The sequence below is a fragment of the Capricornis sumatraensis genome, chromosome 22 (assembly GCF_032405125.1).
Source record: "Capricornis sumatraensis isolate serow.1 chromosome 22, serow.2, whole genome shotgun sequence".
Lineage (NCBI taxonomy): Eukaryota > Metazoa > Chordata > Mammalia > Artiodactyla > Bovidae > Capricornis > Capricornis sumatraensis.
The window spans coordinates 21,890,858-21,912,552 of NC_091090.1; the positions used below are offsets into that span (position 1 = coordinate 21,890,858).

At 40.7% G+C, this 21,695-nt stretch overlaps 1 protein-coding gene across 1 annotated transcript in view; it reads right to left on the reverse strand.

The window, feature by feature from the left end:
- The window catches only part of XPO5 (exportin 5), a 44,193-nt gene extending 22,741 nt beyond the window's left edge, over positions 1 to 21,452 (reverse strand). The window contains exons 1-16 of the mRNA XM_068994031.1: positions 21,342 to 21,452; positions 19,866 to 19,987; positions 18,780 to 18,852; positions 17,590 to 17,727; positions 17,201 to 17,383; positions 15,045 to 15,071; positions 14,325 to 14,510; positions 13,600 to 13,676; positions 8,742 to 8,841; positions 7,575 to 7,658; positions 6,829 to 6,954; positions 5,745 to 5,835; positions 4,106 to 4,234; positions 2,714 to 2,832; positions 1,606 to 1,761; positions 212 to 253 (exon numbers count right to left, since the gene is read on the reverse strand). Of these exons, the coding sequence (XP_068850132.1) occupies positions 212 to 253; positions 1,606 to 1,761; positions 2,714 to 2,832; positions 4,106 to 4,234; positions 5,745 to 5,835; positions 6,829 to 6,954; positions 7,575 to 7,658; positions 8,742 to 8,841; positions 13,600 to 13,676; positions 14,325 to 14,510; positions 15,045 to 15,071; positions 17,201 to 17,383; positions 17,590 to 17,727; positions 18,780 to 18,852; positions 19,866 to 19,987; positions 21,342 to 21,446 (1,758 nt within the window). The 5' untranslated portion in view covers positions 21,447 to 21,452. The remainder of the gene's footprint in view (positions 1 to 211; positions 254 to 1,605; positions 1,762 to 2,713; positions 2,833 to 4,105; positions 4,235 to 5,744; positions 5,836 to 6,828; positions 6,955 to 7,574; positions 7,659 to 8,741; positions 8,842 to 13,599; positions 13,677 to 14,324; positions 14,511 to 15,044; positions 15,072 to 17,200; positions 17,384 to 17,589; positions 17,728 to 18,779; positions 18,853 to 19,865; positions 19,988 to 21,341) is intronic.
- Positions 21,453 to 21,695: the final 243 nt, after the last annotated feature.

Genomic DNA, 21,695 nt, shown 5'->3' on the forward strand with positions numbered 1-21,695 from the left:
ATGAAATGGCACTCTACTTAGCACGAAGGAACCCACGCATTTGCTGCCTGCCCTAGAGTGTCTCTAGTGCCCGACACCACATTATATGACTATCTGTCTCCTGCCTTTATTAACCCCTTTTGCTTACAGAAAAAAGCTAGACTAAGTGCTGGGTGTTTACATTTTTGTTCTGAAGACAGTTATAATTTGTAGGTTGAATGAATGGTCTTACCTTACTTTCTTCAACAATTTCAAAAGTGACTGATGAAAACAGCTAAGGGAAAGAAAAAAAGTCATTCATCAGTACCAAATGCATAAAGTATTTTAAAGTAATAGTTATAAAAATTTCAACAAAATCCCTAAAGTGTGAATAATATGGTAGCAAAAGGGTTTTCAACTGGCTTTACAACGTTTCAGGTGTTTCCTTCCTCAGATAACTGGAAGAGGCTTGATAGTCGTTAATTTTACCATTGAATATTTTACAAATAAAAAGTTCACAGAACCCCTAAACAATCCAGGCCATTACCAAAACACTCAGCCAGGGGAACACCACTCCACTTTTTATTAAAAGTTGAGTGGTCTACTCTCCCTGATCCATCTCACAACTTCCCACTTAATCCAGTGTGGTGGAACTGCTGCCCTAGTCACTGTAATGGAGTAATACTCCAACAAAGGTCTGATCGAGGAACTCAATGGACATTTTCCAATTCTTAGAGAATTTCCACAGCAACAAATGTGTCTGTTTTGAAGTCTAAAGTTCTCCTGGACTTGGTAACACACTTTCTCTCTGGTCATCCCTTTCTTCTTCTTTGAGGGCTCCTCCCTCACTGATGGTGATCCCCAGGATTCTCTGCTTTAGCCCATGTCCAACTCCACATACATCTCCTCTGCTAAAGCTTAATCTCCACTGTGGAGGAGGGCATGGCAACCCACTCCAATATTCTTGCCTAGAGAATCCCCATGGACAGAGGAGCCTGGTGGGCTGCAGTCCATGGGGTTGCAAAGTCAGACACGACTGAGGGACTAAGCACACACACAGTCTATACTGTTGGTATTTCTATCACGGCTATGCCTTAATTTTATCTCATTAATTTTCTGAGTCTAGACCTAATCTCAAATAGCCAATTCGGGGCGACACATCTCCACCTTGAAACTGTATGTATACTTCAAACCTAGTCTTGCAAAACAGAGCTCACCCCTTCTTTTCCTCACTCCTACCCTCCTCCTGGTCCAATACTCTCACTCAGGTGGGACTCCAACTCTCACTAATCACCTAAACTGGACCCTGGAAACTTTCCTCATACAAATCTCCTCCCAGCCTGCCAGCACACGCTGACACCTCCTCCTTCAGGTGCTCTTCCATTCCCCAGTGTACACGTCCACTAACTGCGATGCCACGGAGGTACCACACCTGTCTATGTGCATTTCCTCTCCAAACAGAGAGGTGCTTATGGACAAGGCTTTCCTCCTAGCATGGTTCCTGCTCCACCGTAAGTACAGAGTAAATATCTGACAATTGAAAAAACAACTGTTTATTAGCTTATCTCATATATTTATACAAACAGTTATGAAAAATACTTAGCTTAGAAATGCCAAAATAAAGTTTACAAAGGAGGGGGAGTTTACCTTAGAGAAGACCTGGGGCAGGAACTCTGGTCTGTAGGTGACAAATGGAAACAGTGCCGAGACGTTAGTGAGGACGCAGGACAGGATGAGGGGGTCCTTGGTGTCAAAGTTCAGAGCCATCTGCAATAGCTCTACTCCATCAGTAACAGGAATTTCCTGGATGCAGACATTAGAGGAGGTTGCAAGAACTGAAACTGCTTCTGCTAAATTCCCTTCACACTCTGTAATTATGGCCACCAAATATGGTTTTATATATTGCTTCTTAACCCTTAAAACACTCTAAGCATCACACCACGTTATTAAAATTTTCATAAGTGATGCCACCATTATTAGGGCTGCAGCACCACCTACTACTGGAAACTGAACAAACTCAGAACGCCGTCATTTCTAACTGAAGTGATGTAAAAGCAGATGAAGTCAATGATCCTAACATCCAATTTGTTAATATGCCACTTATGTGAAAAAGCAATAAATCTCACTTATCATCAAGGGACTCAGATTCTTTCGACTACTAACCTAGAAAACACTAAGATGATTACCCCTCAAACAAGTGATCCAATTATTTTAATCTTATTAACATAGTTAATACAGTATATGCTGTTATCCAGATAATTACATAATTACTTTTAACATTATAAGATATGGGTGATAGGTGACATGAAGTATAGAAAAGCAAGATCTACCTAATCAGATTAGTTAGCAAAAAGGGAGGCAGATCAGCCATCATGAATATTCTGGCCAATCTGCCATAAACTAAAAAGGTAATTACCATAAATCTTAATGGTAATCATCTCTCCAGATTTTCCAATTCAAGGTTTCTATCACTGTCCTCCCTATAATTGTTATCCTGCTTGTGGTTCACTGTACTATCAGGTTCATCTTATTATGTAAAAATTAATACTAAACCCTGCAGGGCTTAAGAGTCAGAGAGACCCACCTGGGTCCCAACTCTGCTATTTATTAACTATTTGATCTTGAATATGTTATTCACCTCTGAATCTCAGTTTCCTCTTCTGTGAAATGCACTTTCACATATTTCCCTATCTCCCTACCAGCTTTAAAAAGATCAAAATTATTACGCAACCAGCAAAGAGAAACAAGCACTTACTTCTTTGTCTAGTGTTCGAAACATCTGGTTGATCACACTTTCCAAAAAAAAGGTCATGGCTTCCCACTGCACAAATGATGGTGAGAATATGGAGCAGAGGCTGCTTTCTCCAGTTCCAGCTGTGGGAGAACAGGATTTTAAAGACACATACACACACACACACATAAGCACTATAGGATCACAGAAGACATCGAGCCAGTGGGGCCTCAGAAACCACTAGGTAATTTCACAGCTGAAAGAACAGGATAATCTAACCCTGCTTAGCCAGGGAAGAGAAAACGATGAACAGCAGAAAGGGGTCCTTATCCTGCCTCCACCTCCAAAAATGAGCTATCTGGATTTACCTCTGTGAGCCTTGTCTGCAAAACCAGTTTGACTATTGAATGAGAATATACACGTAATCATCAAAACCAGTGCCTGGCCAATTAGACAATTGAGAAATATTAATTTCCCCTTCCTCCCCCTTTATAATCTGTCCATAGGCATCTAAATGCAAGGCACAAGCCAAAGGAATCACAAATTACTTTTCTTGCTACTGTATAGTGCTCACATTTACTAGCTTCATCTTGGTACACAACCTATTCAGACCTCCATGAATACTGAAGCTACTAACAGATACCAGGGACCTTCCGAATAAATTGTGAATACACAAAACTGAATGTCCCATGAATGTCAAGTAACTAGTGTACTTGCTAACTGATCACAGTATGGAGCTTTTCCAAAGCAGTGACTTTAACCCTTCCCTTAAATTAAAAAATAAATTAATTAATTAAAATCCTTGGGAAAAAAAAATCCTCTCACCCGCTGCATGCATTCATCAGATGACAGACGACAGACAGAAGATACAGAAAAGTTATCTGGCCTACGCTTTTGGGTAGAGGGGGCTTATTTTGATTTTACATAAAGTGACATTTCCCAAAGACTTGGAGGGGAGTTGAGCAATATGGGAAACCCATGTACTGCTCCTGCTGAATGTAAAAAGCCATTCTTTTCCAGTTTAAGAGAAATGCTATGCAAGAACTTGGTTGAAAAGCTTTAAAAAGTTAGGTTGAGACATGCTGTTAAGACGGTGCCTGAGGTGAAATAGTAAAATAAACAATAAACAACTGGTTGACTCTGTTAGAAAAGAAAAATGAAGGCAAAACTGATAGGGTCCTGGTTTTGCCCTAATTAAAACAGAATTAAAATCTGGCATTACATCTGTCTTCTCTGCCTGTGTTTTCCAATGAAAAGGCTCACTCTCTAGGATGGAAGTGAGCAGTGAGCAAAGCTATTTCTGAACACTACTACCATAATGTATTGATTTGGATGGGGCTCAGAGGTTTATTTCTATGCAGTTTTGATAGAATACTTCACTAATGTTTGGGGGGAAAAAAACAAAAAAAGTCTTACAGTTCATGGAGCCAGGGTCAATAGAAGTTGAGAGCTGATACTTCAGCCACTCCCCAGCCATCTGGAAGCTAGTCTTGGGATCCAAACGACATGCTAACCTTATTACCTCTCCTTGTTGGGCCCGAGAAGCTGCCAAGAGAAAGACATGAAGCAAGGATCAGCGTATCGTAGATACTTAGGTAATGTTTATTCATTTATCCACCCCAAGAGAAAAATAATCAAAAAGATTCTGTTTTGAAGAAAGAGTCTAACAAATGTTCACTAAAGCTTTGTTAACAAATCTAGAAATTTTCCAAAATAAATTCTAAGAAGCTGTCACACCAGCTAAATCCTCTAAGCTGCAAACCAAACAGAAACTCCCCTTTCTGCTGGAATTAAAAGATCAAGTTGGTACAGATGTAAAATGGTATGGCTACTGAAGAAAATGGTTTGGCAATTCCTCAAAACATTAAACATGGAATTACCATATGATCTAGTAATTCCCTTCCTAGGCATATACCCTAGAAAAACAAAAATATACGTTAACTTAAAAACTTGTACACAAATGTTACATGATTCTTAAAGCCAAGAAGTGAAAACAACTCAAGTATCTATCAATGGATCAATAAAATGTGGTATATTCATATAATGAAATATTATTGGCAATAAAAGAAATGATAAACATTACATGATCAAAGTACTGATAAACATCACAACAAATCAATTGTTAAAATATTACACTAAGAGAAAGACAGCAGTTATCAAGACAATACACTGTATGACTCCATTTATATCAGATGTTCAGAATAGGTTAAATAAAGAAAAGTAAATGGGTGGTTTTCCAGAGGGGTATGAGGGTTGGGAGATGACTGCTAACAGTTATGGGGTTTCGTGAGATCAAAAAATGTCTTAACATGGACTGTGGTTGTAAAACTCTGAAAATACACAAAAAAACCTCTACTGCATTGTATACTATAAACGGGTGAATTGTATGATGAATGAATTATCTCAGAAAAGTTGTTATTGAAAAAAGGTGGGGAGAGGAGGTGTAGAACCAAGCTATAGAAAACCTAGAACAGAATTAGGAATTGTGAACTTTCCTTCTCTCTTTTAGTAAAAAAAGACTTACAAAGTAACATGGTACTTAATTCTAACATATTTAAGAAATCAAAGTGCCTTACGTATGGCTGCCATCTCTAAACATCAACGTCCAAACAAAGTGTGCATGTGCGTGTTTTAAGAAAGAACACCAAGCCTGGAATGAGTGCAACCCCAGCGCCCTCTGCAATGTGTAACCGGAGATTAAACAGACTGCCGTACACACTTGGGGAGGGGGGACTTCCCAGATGGCTAAGCGGTAAAGAATCCATCTGCCAAGCAGGAAACACGCGTTTAATCCCTGGGTTGGGAAGATCCCCTGCAAAAGGAAATGGCAACCCACTCCAGTATTCTTGCCATGGGAAATCCCATGGACAGGGAAGCCTGGCGGGCTATAGTCCATGTGGTCGCAAAAGAGTCAGACACACGACCTGGTGACTAAAGAACAATGACAACATCCAGACTTGGGGCTCTATAATATAGAAGCCCAGCCCATGCACCATGATTCAACGCTAGATGTCGTGCTGAGACTGCTGGGAAAATTTCAGGCCAGTTCACTCACAGTTGAAGAAAGCATTGAAGTCCTCATCGCTATCAAAATCAAATCGAGAGTATTCACAGCTAGGGCTGTCAGTTTTAGAAGGAAAGCCCATCTGGAAACAGAAAGATAATTGCGGGAAGGAATGAAAATGGACCCACTGAAAGAGTTTTCAATTTTAGGAGCTCAGAGACCTTTTATTTGAGAAGAGCTAAGGGTTTACATGAGTTAAGGCTTTTATGATAAATAACTGCTTCTGGTCTACACCAAATCCACAATTTGTTCTCGGTTGGAACAGTCCTGGGAGTTGCAGAAAGAGAACATTTTTATTTGATACTCTCTTTCAAGTTTCTTATGGAAAATTAAATTCTAAAATCAGTTTAAGGTCTTTGAGTATAAAAATGTCTCAAAATAAAGTGTTAATACAATAAGCAAACAATAAGTAGAATTGAGACTATTTGTCTTCTTAAATGTTGAACCCTGGGAATAAGCATGGGACTTTGTGTTTCATTCAGAAAGTACCAAAGACCACAATGGCAGAGATCTAGACGACAGTGTGCTACCTGAACCCCTGAGGAAATAAGAGAGTCCTTGAATACGTCCCATCCTCTGATGTTATAAATCAAGAATAAGTAGCTGTCAGTCGCCAAGAGCCTCGAGGAGACCTCCGAGTGTTCATAAGCAACTCTCGACTGAGGCAGTGGGCAGTCTGCTTCCGCTCTCCCTTTCTCCTCATCCACGTTCCTAACTCTCATTTGGCCTTCAGAAAGTCAGATATTAACTTCCTTTTGGCATCCCCCTGACTGCACCCTCCGTTCTGCTTTTAGCTTCTGAAAAGCAGTGATCACATTTTAGGTCATAGTCTCTGCTCTCATCCTATCACTTTTTTCCCAGCACTTGGCTCAACACTTGGCGCTTAAGTGCCCGCAAATACGAAAGAGTAGACACAGGGATGAGTAGACACAGTGACGAGTTTTCTTTTTAGGGACTCAAAGACTAATATGCCTAAGGAAAGGATCTCAGTGACCAACACAGGGCTGTCAATGGTGCCAGCTAAGTCTTAAGATGTGTATTCACCTACATTCCACTTTAGGGTCCCACTGCATACCTTGACCAAGTTAGTCATAGAAGCACGCAGATATTTTGGTATTATTGCTAATAGTAAAGGGTCTCGGGATAGGATCTCATGTCGAAAGAGGGCTCCCCAAGTCATCTGAGTTGAAGAGCGCAAAAACTAAAGGAAAAAAAGAAAAACACTAGGTTTAAGGATTTAAGTTTTATATAACCAAGACTATTACTTAGCTCAGCAATTATCCGCTAAATTTTTCCATGGAAATCAAGCTCCGTAATACTTTGACTGAAACTGCCCATACTGGAGTACATCAGCAATGACTGGTCACTACATACCATATGGTAAAAGACAGACAGTGGGTCACGTGCAATACCCAGAGAATGAGCTGAACTCTACCACTTTCTCTTTTATACAAGAAAGCATACAGATACCTCAGGATGATACTGCAAGGAAAACCTTGGATTGGATGAAATTAATTTTATAATAACACAATTAATCAGACTTTCTTATTTAAAGTATGTTTAGTAGCAAATTACTAGAGAAACACTTCACATCTGATTGAGCATTATTAGAATGGTATTATCTGAGGGGTAATTGATGATCTAGACTGCAAAAGCTAACTTGGGAAGAAGATGCAGCAATTCTCTTAATGAAATCCCACTTAAGATCCCCAGGATCTTAAGAGTCACATTTTATATGTGAGCTGCTAATTATTTCAGGTGATAGCACTTGATTTTAATTTACTAACTGAAATTTTGATTAGTTATTGCCATAACGTTTACCTGACTTGGATGAGTTGTGAAAGCAAGAAAAGATTCCAGGTATTTTCCAAAGTTTGCTGGTATTTCTACATCAGAATCCACACCCTGTAGGACAAAAAGGCTGTTATATTAATAATGCTGATGGGGAGGTCAAGGTGGAGAGTGGAGTTAAGACAACTTATATCCTCAAAACTTTCAGTTTTGAAAGGACTTTATTATACTTCTTTGTGGCCTAAGGAAGACATCATTTCAAGGGCAAAAACCCAGAAAAGCTGCTTTACCTCAGTCATCATTAAAATCTATTCTGTGATCAAACAGTGAAACAAAAGAGCCTTCATGGACTTCCTGGTGGTTCAGAATCCACCTGCCAGTGCAGGGGACACAGGTTCGATCCCTGGTCCAAGAAGATTCTACATGCCTCAGGGCAACTAAACCCATGCACCACAACTACCGAGCCCACTCGCCTAGAGCCTGTGCTCTGCAACAAGAGAGACCACCGCAATGAAGAGTAGCCCCGCGCACAGCACCTAGAGAAGACCCAGCACAGCCACAGGTAAATGAGTAAAACATTTTTTTTAAAAAAAGAATATTCATTTCAGAAATCACCTGTTTCTTCAGACCTGGTCTAGTCACATTTCTGTGATTCAACCTATTAAATAATCCCTCGATGGTACACATCTTATGCCTGAGGTTCTATCCCCTCAAGCCACCAAAATAGGCACTGATATCAAGTACAAAAGTTTGTATCAACATTCGATCTTTTAACGTGTAACAGAGTTATTTTCAGGTCAATCAGACTAAAGATTTTTTTTTAATGATTCAATAATATATCCTTTAACTTGGGAAAAGGGTTCTTTACTCGAATCCATGGTTCATGATCTAATAGGACTTTCAAGGGTAAGGCAACAGGTACACTGAAGTTTTACAAGTACCAAAATGAAGAGAAACCACACTGATTTTATGGAATAACAGATATGAACATTTACTATAGATATTAATAACTGATATTAAATAAATCTATAGCATTCAAATTCAATTAAGATAATTTAACCTACAGAATTATAAGAAATAATCTGTAGGGTAATGTTTCCTCAGGCTAAAGTCAAGGGCACGTGTTACCCCTTACACAAATACAACTTTCTAAATCCTCTCCTCAGATGACCTTGAAACTCTCCAGAAAGTGCTCACCAACAATGCACACAGCTGATTGCCCAGGGCACGCAGCACCTGACAGAGTCTCTTCAGGAAGACATAGTGTTTTTCGACTAAGCCTCCTCCGTCAGCGGTCCTGTGAGATGAGAAAACAGTGGGATCAACAGCACTTCAAGAGCACCACAGATATTCCCCTGGAATGGACTGTATGTGCTCTGTGCTCCAATATTCAAATTTCAGGTGACTGTTACTGTTGAAAAGAAAAAAAAAAAATCAACCCCCAGACCGCCAACCAAACACTGAAAGATGGATGAGGAAGAGGGTTCAATGCAATCTCATCCTTTAAGAGGCACCCTAATTTGGGGTATTATATGGTACTGGGGGTATTCTGGAATAGTAATGTAAACTCTAAGCATGACTCCACATAACAATGCATATGAGAAACTGCATGAGAAGACAGTGATACCCAGGAAGGACTCGGACCCCTAGGGAAGCATGTAGTGATTCCTTATACCACTGACAGAATCAAAAGGACTATAATCGAGAGAATGAGGGACTTCCCTGGTGCTACAGTAGATGGGAATCCACCTGCCAATGAGGGGGATAAAGGTTCAATCCCTGGTCTGGGAAGATTCCATATGCTACAAAGCAACAAGAGAAACCACTGCAATGAGAAGCCTGTGCATTGCAATGAAGAGTAGCCCCGGCTTGCCACAACTAGAGAAAGCCCACACACAGCAATGGAGGTCCAAGTACAGCCAAGAATAAATAAATAATAAATAATTATTATAGACACAGAATGAAAAGATAAGTGATAGGCTGGGCGAAAATATTTACAAAAGACACATTTGATAAAGACTATTATACAATATACACAAGAACTCTTAAAAACCAATAAAAAAACTCTGATTAAAAAAATGGGCCAACAGACACCTGATCAAAGAAGATACTCAGATTGGAAATAAACGTATGAAAAGAAGCTCCCCATCAACTTGCTATCAGGGAATTGCAAATACAAAAATGAGACAGCACTACACACCTATCAGAATGGCCCAAATTTGTAAGTCTGAGAACACCAAATGTTGGGGAGGATAAAGAGCAACAGGAACTCTCATTCATTGCTGGTGGGAATGCAAAATAGTTCAGCCACTTTGGAAGACAGTTAGATAGTTTCTTATAAAACTAAACATACTCTTACCATATGGTTCAGTAATCACACTCCTTGGTAACTACCCGAAGGAGCTGAAAACATCTCTATACAAAAATCTACATATAGATATTCACAGAAGCCTTATTCATAACTGCAAAAACTTGGAAGCAACCAAGATGCTCTTTATTAGGAGAATGGATAAACTTTGGTATATCCACACAATAGAATATTATTCAGTGGTAAAAAGGAATAAGCTGACAAGTCATCAAAGACATGGAGGAACTCTAAATACATGATCCTGAGTGAAAAAAACAACTTGCAAAGGCAACACACAAGACTTCTGACAGTCCCTTGGACTGCAAGGAGATCAAATTAGTCAATCCTAAAGGAAATCAACCCCAAATATTCACTGGACGGCCTGATGCTGAAACTCCAATACTTTGGCCACCTGATGCAAAGAGCCGACTCATTAGAAAAGACCCTGATGCTGGGAAAGACTGAAGGCAGGAGGAAAAGAGGACGACAGAGGGTGAGATGGTTGGATGGCATCACCAACTCGGTGGATATGAGTTTGAGCAAGATCTAGGAGTTGGTGAAGGACAGGGAAGCCTGGTGGGCTGCAGCCCACGGGGTCGCAAAGAGTTGGATACGACTCAGCAACTGAACAACCACAATACAACATCCTAGAAAAGGCAAAATTATGGAGAAAGTAAAAAGATCAGTGGTTGCCAGGGATTTGGGTGGGAGAGGAAAGAACAGGCAGAGCATAGAAGATTTTAAGGGCAGTGAAGAAACTCTGTAGGATACTATAATGATAAAGCTGAAACCCACAGCATGTACCCATAAAAAGTAGAACATAATATGTGTAATATAATGTATAACACATTGTGTGTCATTGTAAGTTCCTCATCTGTTGTAACATCCATCAGATCACAGAAAAAATAAAGAGAGTTCCAGAAAACATCTACTTCTGCTTTATTGACTACGCCAGAGACTTTGACTGTGTGGATCACAACAAACTGGAAAATTCTGAAAGAGATGGGAATACCAGACCACCTTACCTGCCTCCTGAGAAACCTGTATGTAGGTCAAGAAGCAACAGTTAGAACCGGACACGGAACAAACAGACTGGTTCCAAACTGGGAAAGGAGTACGTCAAGGCCGTATGTTGTCACCCTGCTTATATGCAGTACTCTGCATCAAGTGAAATGTTGGGCTGGATGAAGCACAAGCTGGAGTCAAGACTGACGGGAAAAATATCAATAACCTCAGAAATGCAGATGACACCACCCTTCTGGCAGAAAGCAAAGAGGAACTAAAGAGCCTCCTGATGAAGGTGAAAGAGGAAAGTGAAAAAGCTAGCTTAAAACTCAACATTCAGAAAACGAAGATCATGGCATCCAGTCCAATCATTCATGGTAAATAGATGGGGAAACAATGGAAACAGTGAAAGACTTTATCTTCTTGGGCTCACTGCAGATGGTGACTGCAGCCATGAAATTAAAAGAGGCTTGCTCCTCAGAAGAAAAGCTCTGACAAACCTAGACAGCATATTAAAAAGCAGAGACACTACTTTGCTGACAAAGGTCCATGTAGTTCAAGCTATGGTTTTTCCAGTAGTCATGTATAAGCTGAGCACCGAAGAATTGATGCTTTTGAACTGTGGTGTTGGAAAAGACTCTTGAGAGTCTCTTGGACTGCAAGGAGATCCAACCAGTCAATCCTAAAGGAAACCAGTCCTGAATATTCATTAGAAGGACTGATGCTGAAGCTGAAACTCCAATACTCTGGCCACCTGATGCAAAGAAATGACTCATTTGAAAAGACCCTGCTGCTAGTAAAGATTGAGGGCAGGAGGAGAAAGGGAAGACAGAGGATGAGATGGTTGGGTGGCATCATGACTCAATGGACATGAGTTTGAGCAAGCTCCAGGAGTTGGTGATGGACAGGGAAGCCTGGCGTGCTGCAGTCCATGGGGTTGCAAAGAGTCAGACACGACTGAAAGACTGAACTGAACTGAAGTTCATCAACTCTAACAAATCTATCACTGCTGTGGGGGGAGGTCTATAAAGGAGAGGCTGTGCATGTGTGGGGGCAGGGAGCATATGGGAAACCTCTGTACCTTCCCCCTGAATTTTTCTGTGAACCTTAAACTGCTCAAAAAGCATAAAATCTTTTTTTAAAAGACTGTATTAAAAACATTAACTTGGTGTATCATTTCTCCAAGTCATTTAGTTCAGATGAATAATCACTTAGGTGCTATTTTAGAGTGCAAATATCTCTTTAAATTAAAAAGAGAGTTTTATTTAGTGGCAAAACCTGACCTAAAATGATGTAGCACAATTCACACTAACAAGAATTAATCAGGACTGGTGTGGACAGCAGCCATGGAGGCAGTACACTATAACGGAAAAAGCGTGGGCCTCGGGCTAAGAAAGACCTAGGTAGGTGCTGCTGCTGCTGCTGCTGAGTCATTCCAGTCGTGTCCAACTCTGTGCGACCCCACAGACGGCAGTCCACCAGGCTCCCCTGTCCCTGGGATTCTCCAGGCAAGAACGCTGGAGTGGGTTGCCATTTCCTTCTCCAATGCGTGAAAGTGAAAAGTAAAAGTGAAGTCACTCAGTCGTGTCTGACCCTCAGCAACCCCAGGGACTGAAGACTACCAGGCTCCTCCGTTCTTGGGATTTTCCAGGCAAGAGCACAGGAGTGGGGTGCCATCGCCTTCTCCAAGGTAGGTGCTAGTGATGTTGAAAGGCAGTGTGGCACCATAGTTTCTGGTGCTGGCTCTCAAGTCTGACCACCTGGTTCGAATTACAGCTTTACTAACCAATACCAGTGGCACTAATGGAGATGGGATACCTCAGTGGGAATGTCATAATCTTTAGGGAACTAAGAAATGGGACTTGGAAACAGTAACTAAAGTGGCTACCCAAAAGACACATTATTCATTTCCACAGGAAAGAAAGCCATCAGAAAATCTGTGTTAGAATGGACAGTGAGAGAGTTCAAGTAATATATATGTGTCTCACATCTCTTCATTTGTCCTTGGCACCAAAAGTGAAGAGTATGGAAGCAAAGTGGGTGTTGTGACACTTTCAACTACTTATAATACACAGTTCTATCTGACTCTTGGGTAAGAAACACATATCAGGAAATGCTTTAATATTTTCCAGAGGAATTAGAAGAAAATAAGCACAAGCCACTATTTCAGGACCTCGAATGTGTTTACAGGTTGGTGGAATGTGAGTGGGTGCTAAATCAACAGCCACAACTTATTGCCAGCAGAAAGTCTTCAAAAAGGCAAAACGGTCCCTTTAAGAGTGCCTGATTTTTCTTCTAAAAATACAGGGAATTCCTGGTGGTCCCGTGATTAAGAATCTGCCTTCCAATGCAGGAGACACGGATTCCTGTCCTGGTTGAGAACTAAGATCCCACATGCAACTAAGCCTGTGCACCTCGACTAGAGAGCCCACATACACTGCAGCCAGAGAAGCGTGCATGCTGCAGTGCAGATGCAGCAAACCCAGCGCACACACACACACACACACACACACACACACACACACACGCCCACAGCAAAATAAACCATAAGAGCTTCACACTGTCCTTAGAATAAAGCTCAAACTTAAAACAAAAACCAAAAAAACAGTTGACTGACTGCCAACAGTCAGATAGGAACTTTGGATATATCCAAATGACAAAGAAATTAGAAATTAGAAATCACATAGAAAAGTAGACACTCACTGTGCAGCGGAGAGTATATAATGCATGGCAACATCTCCAAATAAGACCATCAAGGGCTTCCGGTCTTCCAACTTGCCCTAGACCCAATTTTAGGGAAACACAGGTAATACAAACTATGTTACTAAAGACTTCTAAGTACTAACAACTTCTACGCCTATTTAATCAAATATACTGACTTCCTAATTTTCACATAGCCCTGGGGCTAACTGAACACTGGAAAAAGGTCAACTCTTTAAATTGAAATCTGGATAAGACGTATTTTAAAATGTGTTGGTACGCCAATTAAATAAATGAATAAAAATTAAATATGCTGGGTAATAATGATATGAAAGCAAATTACATTTAAAAACATTCTTCATGGAGAAAAGTCATGATCTCATTTGTTAGCCAAATCAGCTATAAAGTCAGTTCAGTCACCTTCTACAATTCTTTGACATAATACTATGTGAGTTTTAACATGCCATTTATATAGTTTTTTAAATGTGAAGCACCAAAACCCACAAATGTTTCAAGACCCACCTAGCCCTACACATCTCTGTATATCCTGCCAGTGGATTCCTAGAATACCGGCAAACTGCTGTCCAAAAGGTTGGAGTCAAGTAAAACACACAAAACAAAACAAAACACCTAAACCTTTAAATGTCTTTCACCACAACATGGAATGGAACACACACAGGCATCCCTCAGAGGCTGAGGATCCAAGTCAGCCTGAAGTGGTAACTTACTTTCCTGCTGACCGCGATGAGAAGACACTCAGCGGCTCCCAGCTGAAGTTCCTGTTCGTTCAGGAGCAGGCACAGCACCTCCAGAAGTTTGCAGTTCTCAGCAGTAATGTGACTCATGGGCACCCAGTCAATGTAGCCTGCCAGAGTGTTCAATGCTGCGACTCCTACTCGACAGTTTGCTTGGGCCTGCATGAAAAGAAATAACTTTTAACCGTTAAGTCCTCACTAACAGCTAAGAAAGCTGTGGTTATATCCGACCTCCTTTTGTTTTCTAATTCTAAAAAGAAAACAATGGAAAAGAAATTGCTCATGCAAGTTATTGATAGGCAACTCAAAGGTTTTTTCTGATACACAATCATTTCTCAAACAACGGCGCCTCATGTCCGTTAATACGACCACATTGGCATGTGTGGTCATTTTACGTCCTTCGAGAAATCTCGGACGTTATAATTTTAACTCCCTTTCACCATAGCTCAGTGATCAAATAAACCAAGGCTGAGGGAATTCCTTGGTGGCCCAGTGGTTAAAATTCTGTGGGTTCAATGCTGAGGGCATGGGCTTGATCCCTGGTAGGGGAACTGAAGCTCCTACAAGCCACACAGCATGGCCAAAAACAAACAAAATGAAACAAGGCTGAGGTCACCCTCCATCAGGTGTATGCATCCCCGTACCCAAAAGTCTCAAAAAAAGCCTCCTTCCAGCTCCACAGAGAGCTCTTACCTTTGACTCCTGAGAATTATCTGTCTTCTGAAAGAAAAGAGGTATAAGGATCGAATGTTTTTAATGAACAAAAGGCTGTGTAATAACCTTCCACCCCCATAATCTAGGCCCTCAACTATTTTCAAATAGACTTAACTTTTAATTTTGGAACAGAAGACAACTTTACTAAGAACACATAACTGATATTCTCCAGAGGAGGACAGGTTATTTTAGTTTTAGTAATACAACAGAAGGTTAATATTTAAAGAGCTTACATAAACTTATTAGAACATTAAGATCCAAAAAGACAGTTTCAAAGCGCAGTTTACAAAGAAATAAAACTAACAAATGAACAATGGAAGCAGACTCAACACTGCTATTGATGAAAAGAAAGTTAAAATTTAGGTATTAGCAATTTTTCCATATTAAAATAGAGACAAATTATAACTGGCAAAGGTATACTGAAATGATGTAGTGTTAGTGGAAAAAACAAGAAGCAAAATTAAAATGAGTACAATTTATGACCATGTATATATGGACATAACTGTAGGAAAACCACATGCACAAAGAATATTAAATGCTAAACACACCAAAATAATGTCTGTTCAGTAAATTAAACAATTTATAATTTTATAAGCAGGAGTACCAACTCCTGAAGTACTTGAAAACTTACCACCATTAGCATCATAAAAGATTTGTTTTGTAATTCTTTTTTTTCAACTTTCAAAAGGTATTTTTTCTTTAACAAAGAACAAGTATTAAGCCTTCACCAGTGGTGATCAAGGAGGGGTGTTAACGGGACAGAGATGAGTAGAACCCTTTCACCAGTATCTACTGATGCTGCCCAAGAAGGAAAAGGGATCCAGGCAACAACAGCCCAGTCCAGCCTTGACCCTCTACTCCAACAAGCCTGCATTCCCATTCAGATCCTATTCTTCTGCCCCTGGAACGAGCGCAGGAGCCAGGGGCTAGACGGGGAGCCTACACACCCCATTCTAGTTTACCATTCAGCCTACTGCCCAGGGAAGGGGAAAGGATGGAAGCAGAGAAGGAACTACGAGCAAGCTAAGAAGTTGCAGGTACAAGAAATGTCCCTTGGTATGCTCTGGTCCTGGGAGCCTGGTTTAACAGATGGAGAAAACAGAAACTTGTGTCACCCTGCTCTAGCATACTGGCTAGATGTCTAGGGTATCAAAGCATTCATAATTTGTTCATTTCTCTCAGGGATTAAATCTCCTAGGGGAAAAAAAAAATACCTCTTTCACCCTCAATACACATAGGTTTTTTCAATTAAAATACTTTTAATATTTTCTTTTGAAAAATCCTGGGGAGGTATTTTGGGGGAAAGAGTTCATTCTAGTAAAAAGCATGGGGCTTGAATTCCTCACAATCATTTATCAGGGGATCTTCAATAAATACTCTCTGAAAATTGGTTTCTTCATCCATAATATGGAGACAATAGTTTTTGACTCAGGATTGTTTTGAGGATTAAAATAACGTGTAAAGCATGAAAAAGTATACAGCATAATATTAGATACTCATTGTGTCTCCCTACCCTGACAGCTAATAATACTTTGTCTTATCATTTGTGTTAGTATTCTAGAGCTCTAAAAATAAACTCAAGGAAGCCACTGAGGGCAGAAAAAATAATGAACCTTAATGAATGCTATTTGTGTGAAATAAACATGTATGAGGAGTCTAGATTAGGGTTCTGAGACCTCAATCCCATTGACATTTTGGGTCAGATAATTCTTTATTGTGGAAAACTTTTCTGGGCACTATAGGATATTCAGCAGCATGCCTGGCCTCTACTCACTAGATGTCAGTAGCAGCCCCTAGGTGTGACAACCTGGAAGGCAAAATTGCCCTCCCACTGAGAACCACTGTACTAAATTTTTAAAAATTTAGCTTCATTTTTACACTATCTCAGGAATTTTCTTACTAAAAAGGGAATTATTTTTTCTAGTATGTTCAGAACTCACTGAATTGAACCTCCTAGAAAATTAATTCCAGTTTTTCCTGTCATCTTTCTGTTCTGCTTATAAAATAGCCTTTTCTTTTACTGACCTGAACACCCTAGTTCCTTGCCGCAGGATTAACTTCAAAACACACATAAACCCACTCATATCAGAAACAGAACTTGATGAAAGGTAGGGGGTATAATCGGTATCCCTTACCACTTGTTGGTACTTGTTTACATTTTCTTGAAGTGTGTTAAGGAGAAAACTGAAGATTCTTTCCATGTTCTGGGTTAATGTTTGCTGGATATCCCTTCGTCTTTGAGGGGGTAGTGTCTGAAAGGTCACTACATCCTCTGCCAGCCGCAAAAGAATGAACATCACTAATTCAGTCTGTGTTTCCTACACCAATAGAAAGAAGGTAGTTAAATATGCTTTTTTAAAAAACTGGGTTATGTATAGTTGATTTACAATATTGTGAAAACATGTTTTACATTGTAAATATGACCAAGGGCTCTTTTCTGCGGAAAGGACAGTCAAACAAACCAGAAAAACTCGGAAGAGCAAACAAAAACAAAACTCTGAACTGATACAGCTGTACTGCATACCCCTTGTTTGGAAAGAGTGTCCAATTCTACTAGCATGTCAGGCCAGTGCTGTGGCCACTCCCGCTTGATCATTTCTACTACAATTCGAGACAGAACATCTTTAATATGGTTCTCTTCTTCCAAAATGTTCAGAGTTCCCTGCAAAAGAATAAGTGACATCAAGAGGTTTGCAAGACTGAATTCAAAGAAAAAAACTGGGCTGTAAGAGTGTAGAAAACTTAGGAGCAGGCCTACTTTCAAACTAAACCAACCAACCTGTTCTCCATGTCTGAGTCACCTGTCCTGCATTCTCACTAATCATTCTTCCCTCTTAAAGCTTAACAGAGGGCTGCATCAGCTAATAAAATGGCTGTCACACAGAGCAAGGAAGACATCACTGTTCTTCTTTACAAACCGAAGAGACTTTCATATTGTTTCATTTTGTATGAGGGCCAGAGTAGAAGAGCATGGAAATAAGGAATACATTGAAAGGCTAATAAAGTGAGAGATTCAGGAGCAACTGAATATCTTCCTAACAGTTCTAGGTTTAGAAGACACAGAAGACCATTATTGGGACTCTCTTCTCAAGTCTGGTATCAAGTTTAATGGATTAAGATTTCTATCACATCTCCCCAGAACTAACAAAATATAAATCCTAACTAGCTAAATTAATAATTTTGAAGGGAATTTTTTTTTTCTATCAAAGACAGTAGACTTTGGGGATGAAAAGGGGCATGAATTCCCCTTTTCATGTTCTTTGTAAAAAAGAACATAAAGGCTGTGGATTATAAATGTGTTTATAAAGTTATAGTCGAACTCCCAAAACAAACTCATTTAGCCTATTTTTTTTACTGCTAGTAACATAATTCAGTTTAAGATAAAAGGAAACAGCAAAGTGCAATCTAATCTAGAACTGATTAATCTAAGACTCTTATTCATTTGTTAAACATGTTTACCTATCTCTACCTTGTCTTCATAATTTTAAAAATAGAAGTCAACACATAAAGGATTAATTAAACCAAGTAAATGGGATGAACTGTGATTTCCAGTGATGGTGGTTCTTTTTAATTTGAAGGTAACATTTAATATTACATAAAGTTGTTTGACCTATGTAGAACCAGTGAATTTTTACACAAATGCTACACTGGAAAAGTCACACTTTGTCTAAAACTACCTCGTAAATGCAAGTCTTCCAATCAACCATTCCTTACATTTGCGATCAGCTCCATGACACTGTTCTTCAGATAGACCTTCTCCAATCGAGACATGTTGTTCCAACGAAACCTGGCCACCAAAATGCATAAAGTCAACAGAACATTAGAAGCCTTCTCTTCAGAAGAGATTAGCTTTGATTCCTATGTTAAAATTATGCTGGTGATTTTATTCAGTAAATTATACTCTGGATTTTGTATCCTTCAAAAAGTGGACAGAAATAGTCCACATTTAATCAAAATGCTAAAAGCGAAAAAAAGAGTTTAATACAGACAGTGACCCATTAATTAGAATCCAGGTAGGATCTGTGCACAGATGAGCTCTCCCTCTTGGTTTTATTGACAGACCACAAGCAAATACATATCTGGGACAACTACAACAATGTAGTTGGTTTTCAGACACTAGAATCTGATAGTACTAACTCCCTTTCTAGACTTGCTTTGTTCGGTCACTAAGTTGTGTCTGACTCTCTGCGACTCCGTGGACTGCAGCACACCAGGTTTCCCTGTCCTTCATCTCCCGGAGTTTGCTCAAATTCATGCCCATTGAGTCAGTGATGCTATCTAGCCATCTTAGGCTTAGAAGGTAATAACAGCACAATTCCAGAAAAACGGTGACTAAATCTTAAAAGCTGATGGATTCTTCAAATAGACAGTAGGGGTAGGAGACTCAAGTTAGAACTGGTTTTTAGTTATTCTCATATAATCCTGGTTAGAATCCGGCCATGCACACTCAAAACTTAAGGAAAAAGAAATTAACGGCAGTGTTTTTCTAGTGTCTAATCAGGTATTTATTTACCTGTACACTGCATTATTCTAAAAACTCTGAGGTTGGTGCGCATATATTAGGAGCTCAATAAATACTAGCTAAGTGATGTGAGCTAATATTTGCAGAGTACTTTATGTACCACGCACTTTACACGGATGAAGAAACTAGGGAAAGGTTAAGTTCTGAATGAGAGCTCCCATGAGGCTGTGATGACCTCTAGGAAGCATTCCTTTCTCCCTGGGGATTGCTCTTTTCTACTTATCTAAAGACTATCTCTAAGAGTTATATAAGAAAAAAAGATTTGCTCTCTCACGTACTTGACAACGTGTTCCAGGATCTGAAGGCCAAAATGTCTGACGATGGCAATTTGTGTTTTCTCAGCCAACCGCAAACCACAGGGAACACAGACAGGGCACTTTTCTTTAAACTCCTCACAAAACTGAAGAAGAGGAAAGTTAGTGTTTCCCTTAGGAGCCAAGAGAAAGTGGGACTAGAAAAAAAACAAAACTCCAATCTGAGCTATTGTTTTAAGTGACAAAAGTTAGATAAATATTATATAAAGGATTATTTTCACTTTGATAGTTCCAGATTTCCCATGCAATGGCCAATTAGTGTTGGAAAAAATAAGTAATGTGACCTATATGAGTAAAGAACTGTTAAGAGATAAATCCGTGAAGCACATAGGGGTGAAATGACAATTACTAGGATTAAAAATCTTTGGTTGGGGGAGGAATAAATCAAATGTGGAAGTCTTTACAACTGCTGAGTTTAGGTGACAGGTATACACAAGATCATTATAGCATTCTACTTATGCTATTTCATAGTAAAACAACAAACAGAACCCAAATATTTGATTCCAAATCCTATGACATACATCTATACATTGTAAAACTTCCTCCAAGTGATGCTCACTCTACTTCATGAAGTTACATCTCTTAAAACACACACAGTCCTGTTCCAGTGGTCATTTCTCATTGCCCACATACACTGTTCGATGGGGGAATAAACTCAAATCGTATTAGCATCCCCATTTGTTTTGTATTTGCTTTCCCAATTTACACAAGAATCAGTCTCAGTAGTAGAGAATCTGGCAGTCAAGAAAACTACTTTCAGGAAACCAAAAAGCCCTTGCTAAAATGCAAAATAAGTGGTAGAAGTTCACCTTTGCGCAAAATAGTCTAAGAATATCACACAGTAAAAAACATGGGGGTGGGGGGTTGAGAATTAAGCCAGAAATATCCAAGACACAAAAGTGGGTTAGGGAGAAGTGTAGGGATGTAAGTAAAAGGGCACTAGAGAGGCTGGAGCTCGGTTAGGGCGAGTCAGGAGAGTGTGTCAGCAGGAAAACGTTTAGTAAGGGAGGCTATAAAGAATGTGGCCGATGTTGGGGACGGGTTGGACACGTGCTCCACGGGAAGGAGATGGGATGCAGGAATGCGGGGGTTAGGGGAATAAAGTGGGTTCAGCCAGCTGTGGAGGGGATCGTGGTGCGGAGAAGAGTAAATAGAAGCGGGGAGAGGGGGAGGAGAGGGCAGTGGGGAGTTGTCGGTGAGAAGAGACTGCTACAGTGAGGCAGGGACCAGAGCGTCCCGGGAAAAGGGTAGGCGCGGCGAGCAAAGAAAGCGGGGAGTGGGAAGAGGCGCGGAGAGCTGCAAGGGGGAGGGCCCGCCGGGGTTGGGACCGAGGTCCAGGGGCCGCGTGGGCGGGAGACGGCCAGCGTCGTGGGCTGCGCCGGGACGGCTGAGGCTGCGGGAGGGTCTCGGGGCAGGCCCGGGTCGCCAGAACTCAGATACCTTGAGGGCTTCTAGCCGGTAACGCTGGGTGGAGCTGGGGTCCATCATGATCGTCACCGCTTTCACCAGCTGCTCGCACAGCGTGTTCACTCGATCCATCGCCATGAGTAGTGCCACGCACCACGAGCGCGCAGCACCGCAGTCCTGGGAGCACGAGGCACGGACGGCTCCGTTGGCGGGACCACACGCTGGTACCGGGCCGCGGCGGGCCGAGGCGGGGCGGTGAGGAGCAGGAGGAGGAGCGTGAGCCGCCGAAGATCCAGCCGGGAAAGAGCCGGCGCTGCGCACGCGCCCGACGTCCCAGTGCGCATGCGCCCGCGGAAGCGGCGGCTCCCTTATGACGGTTGCTCCTTG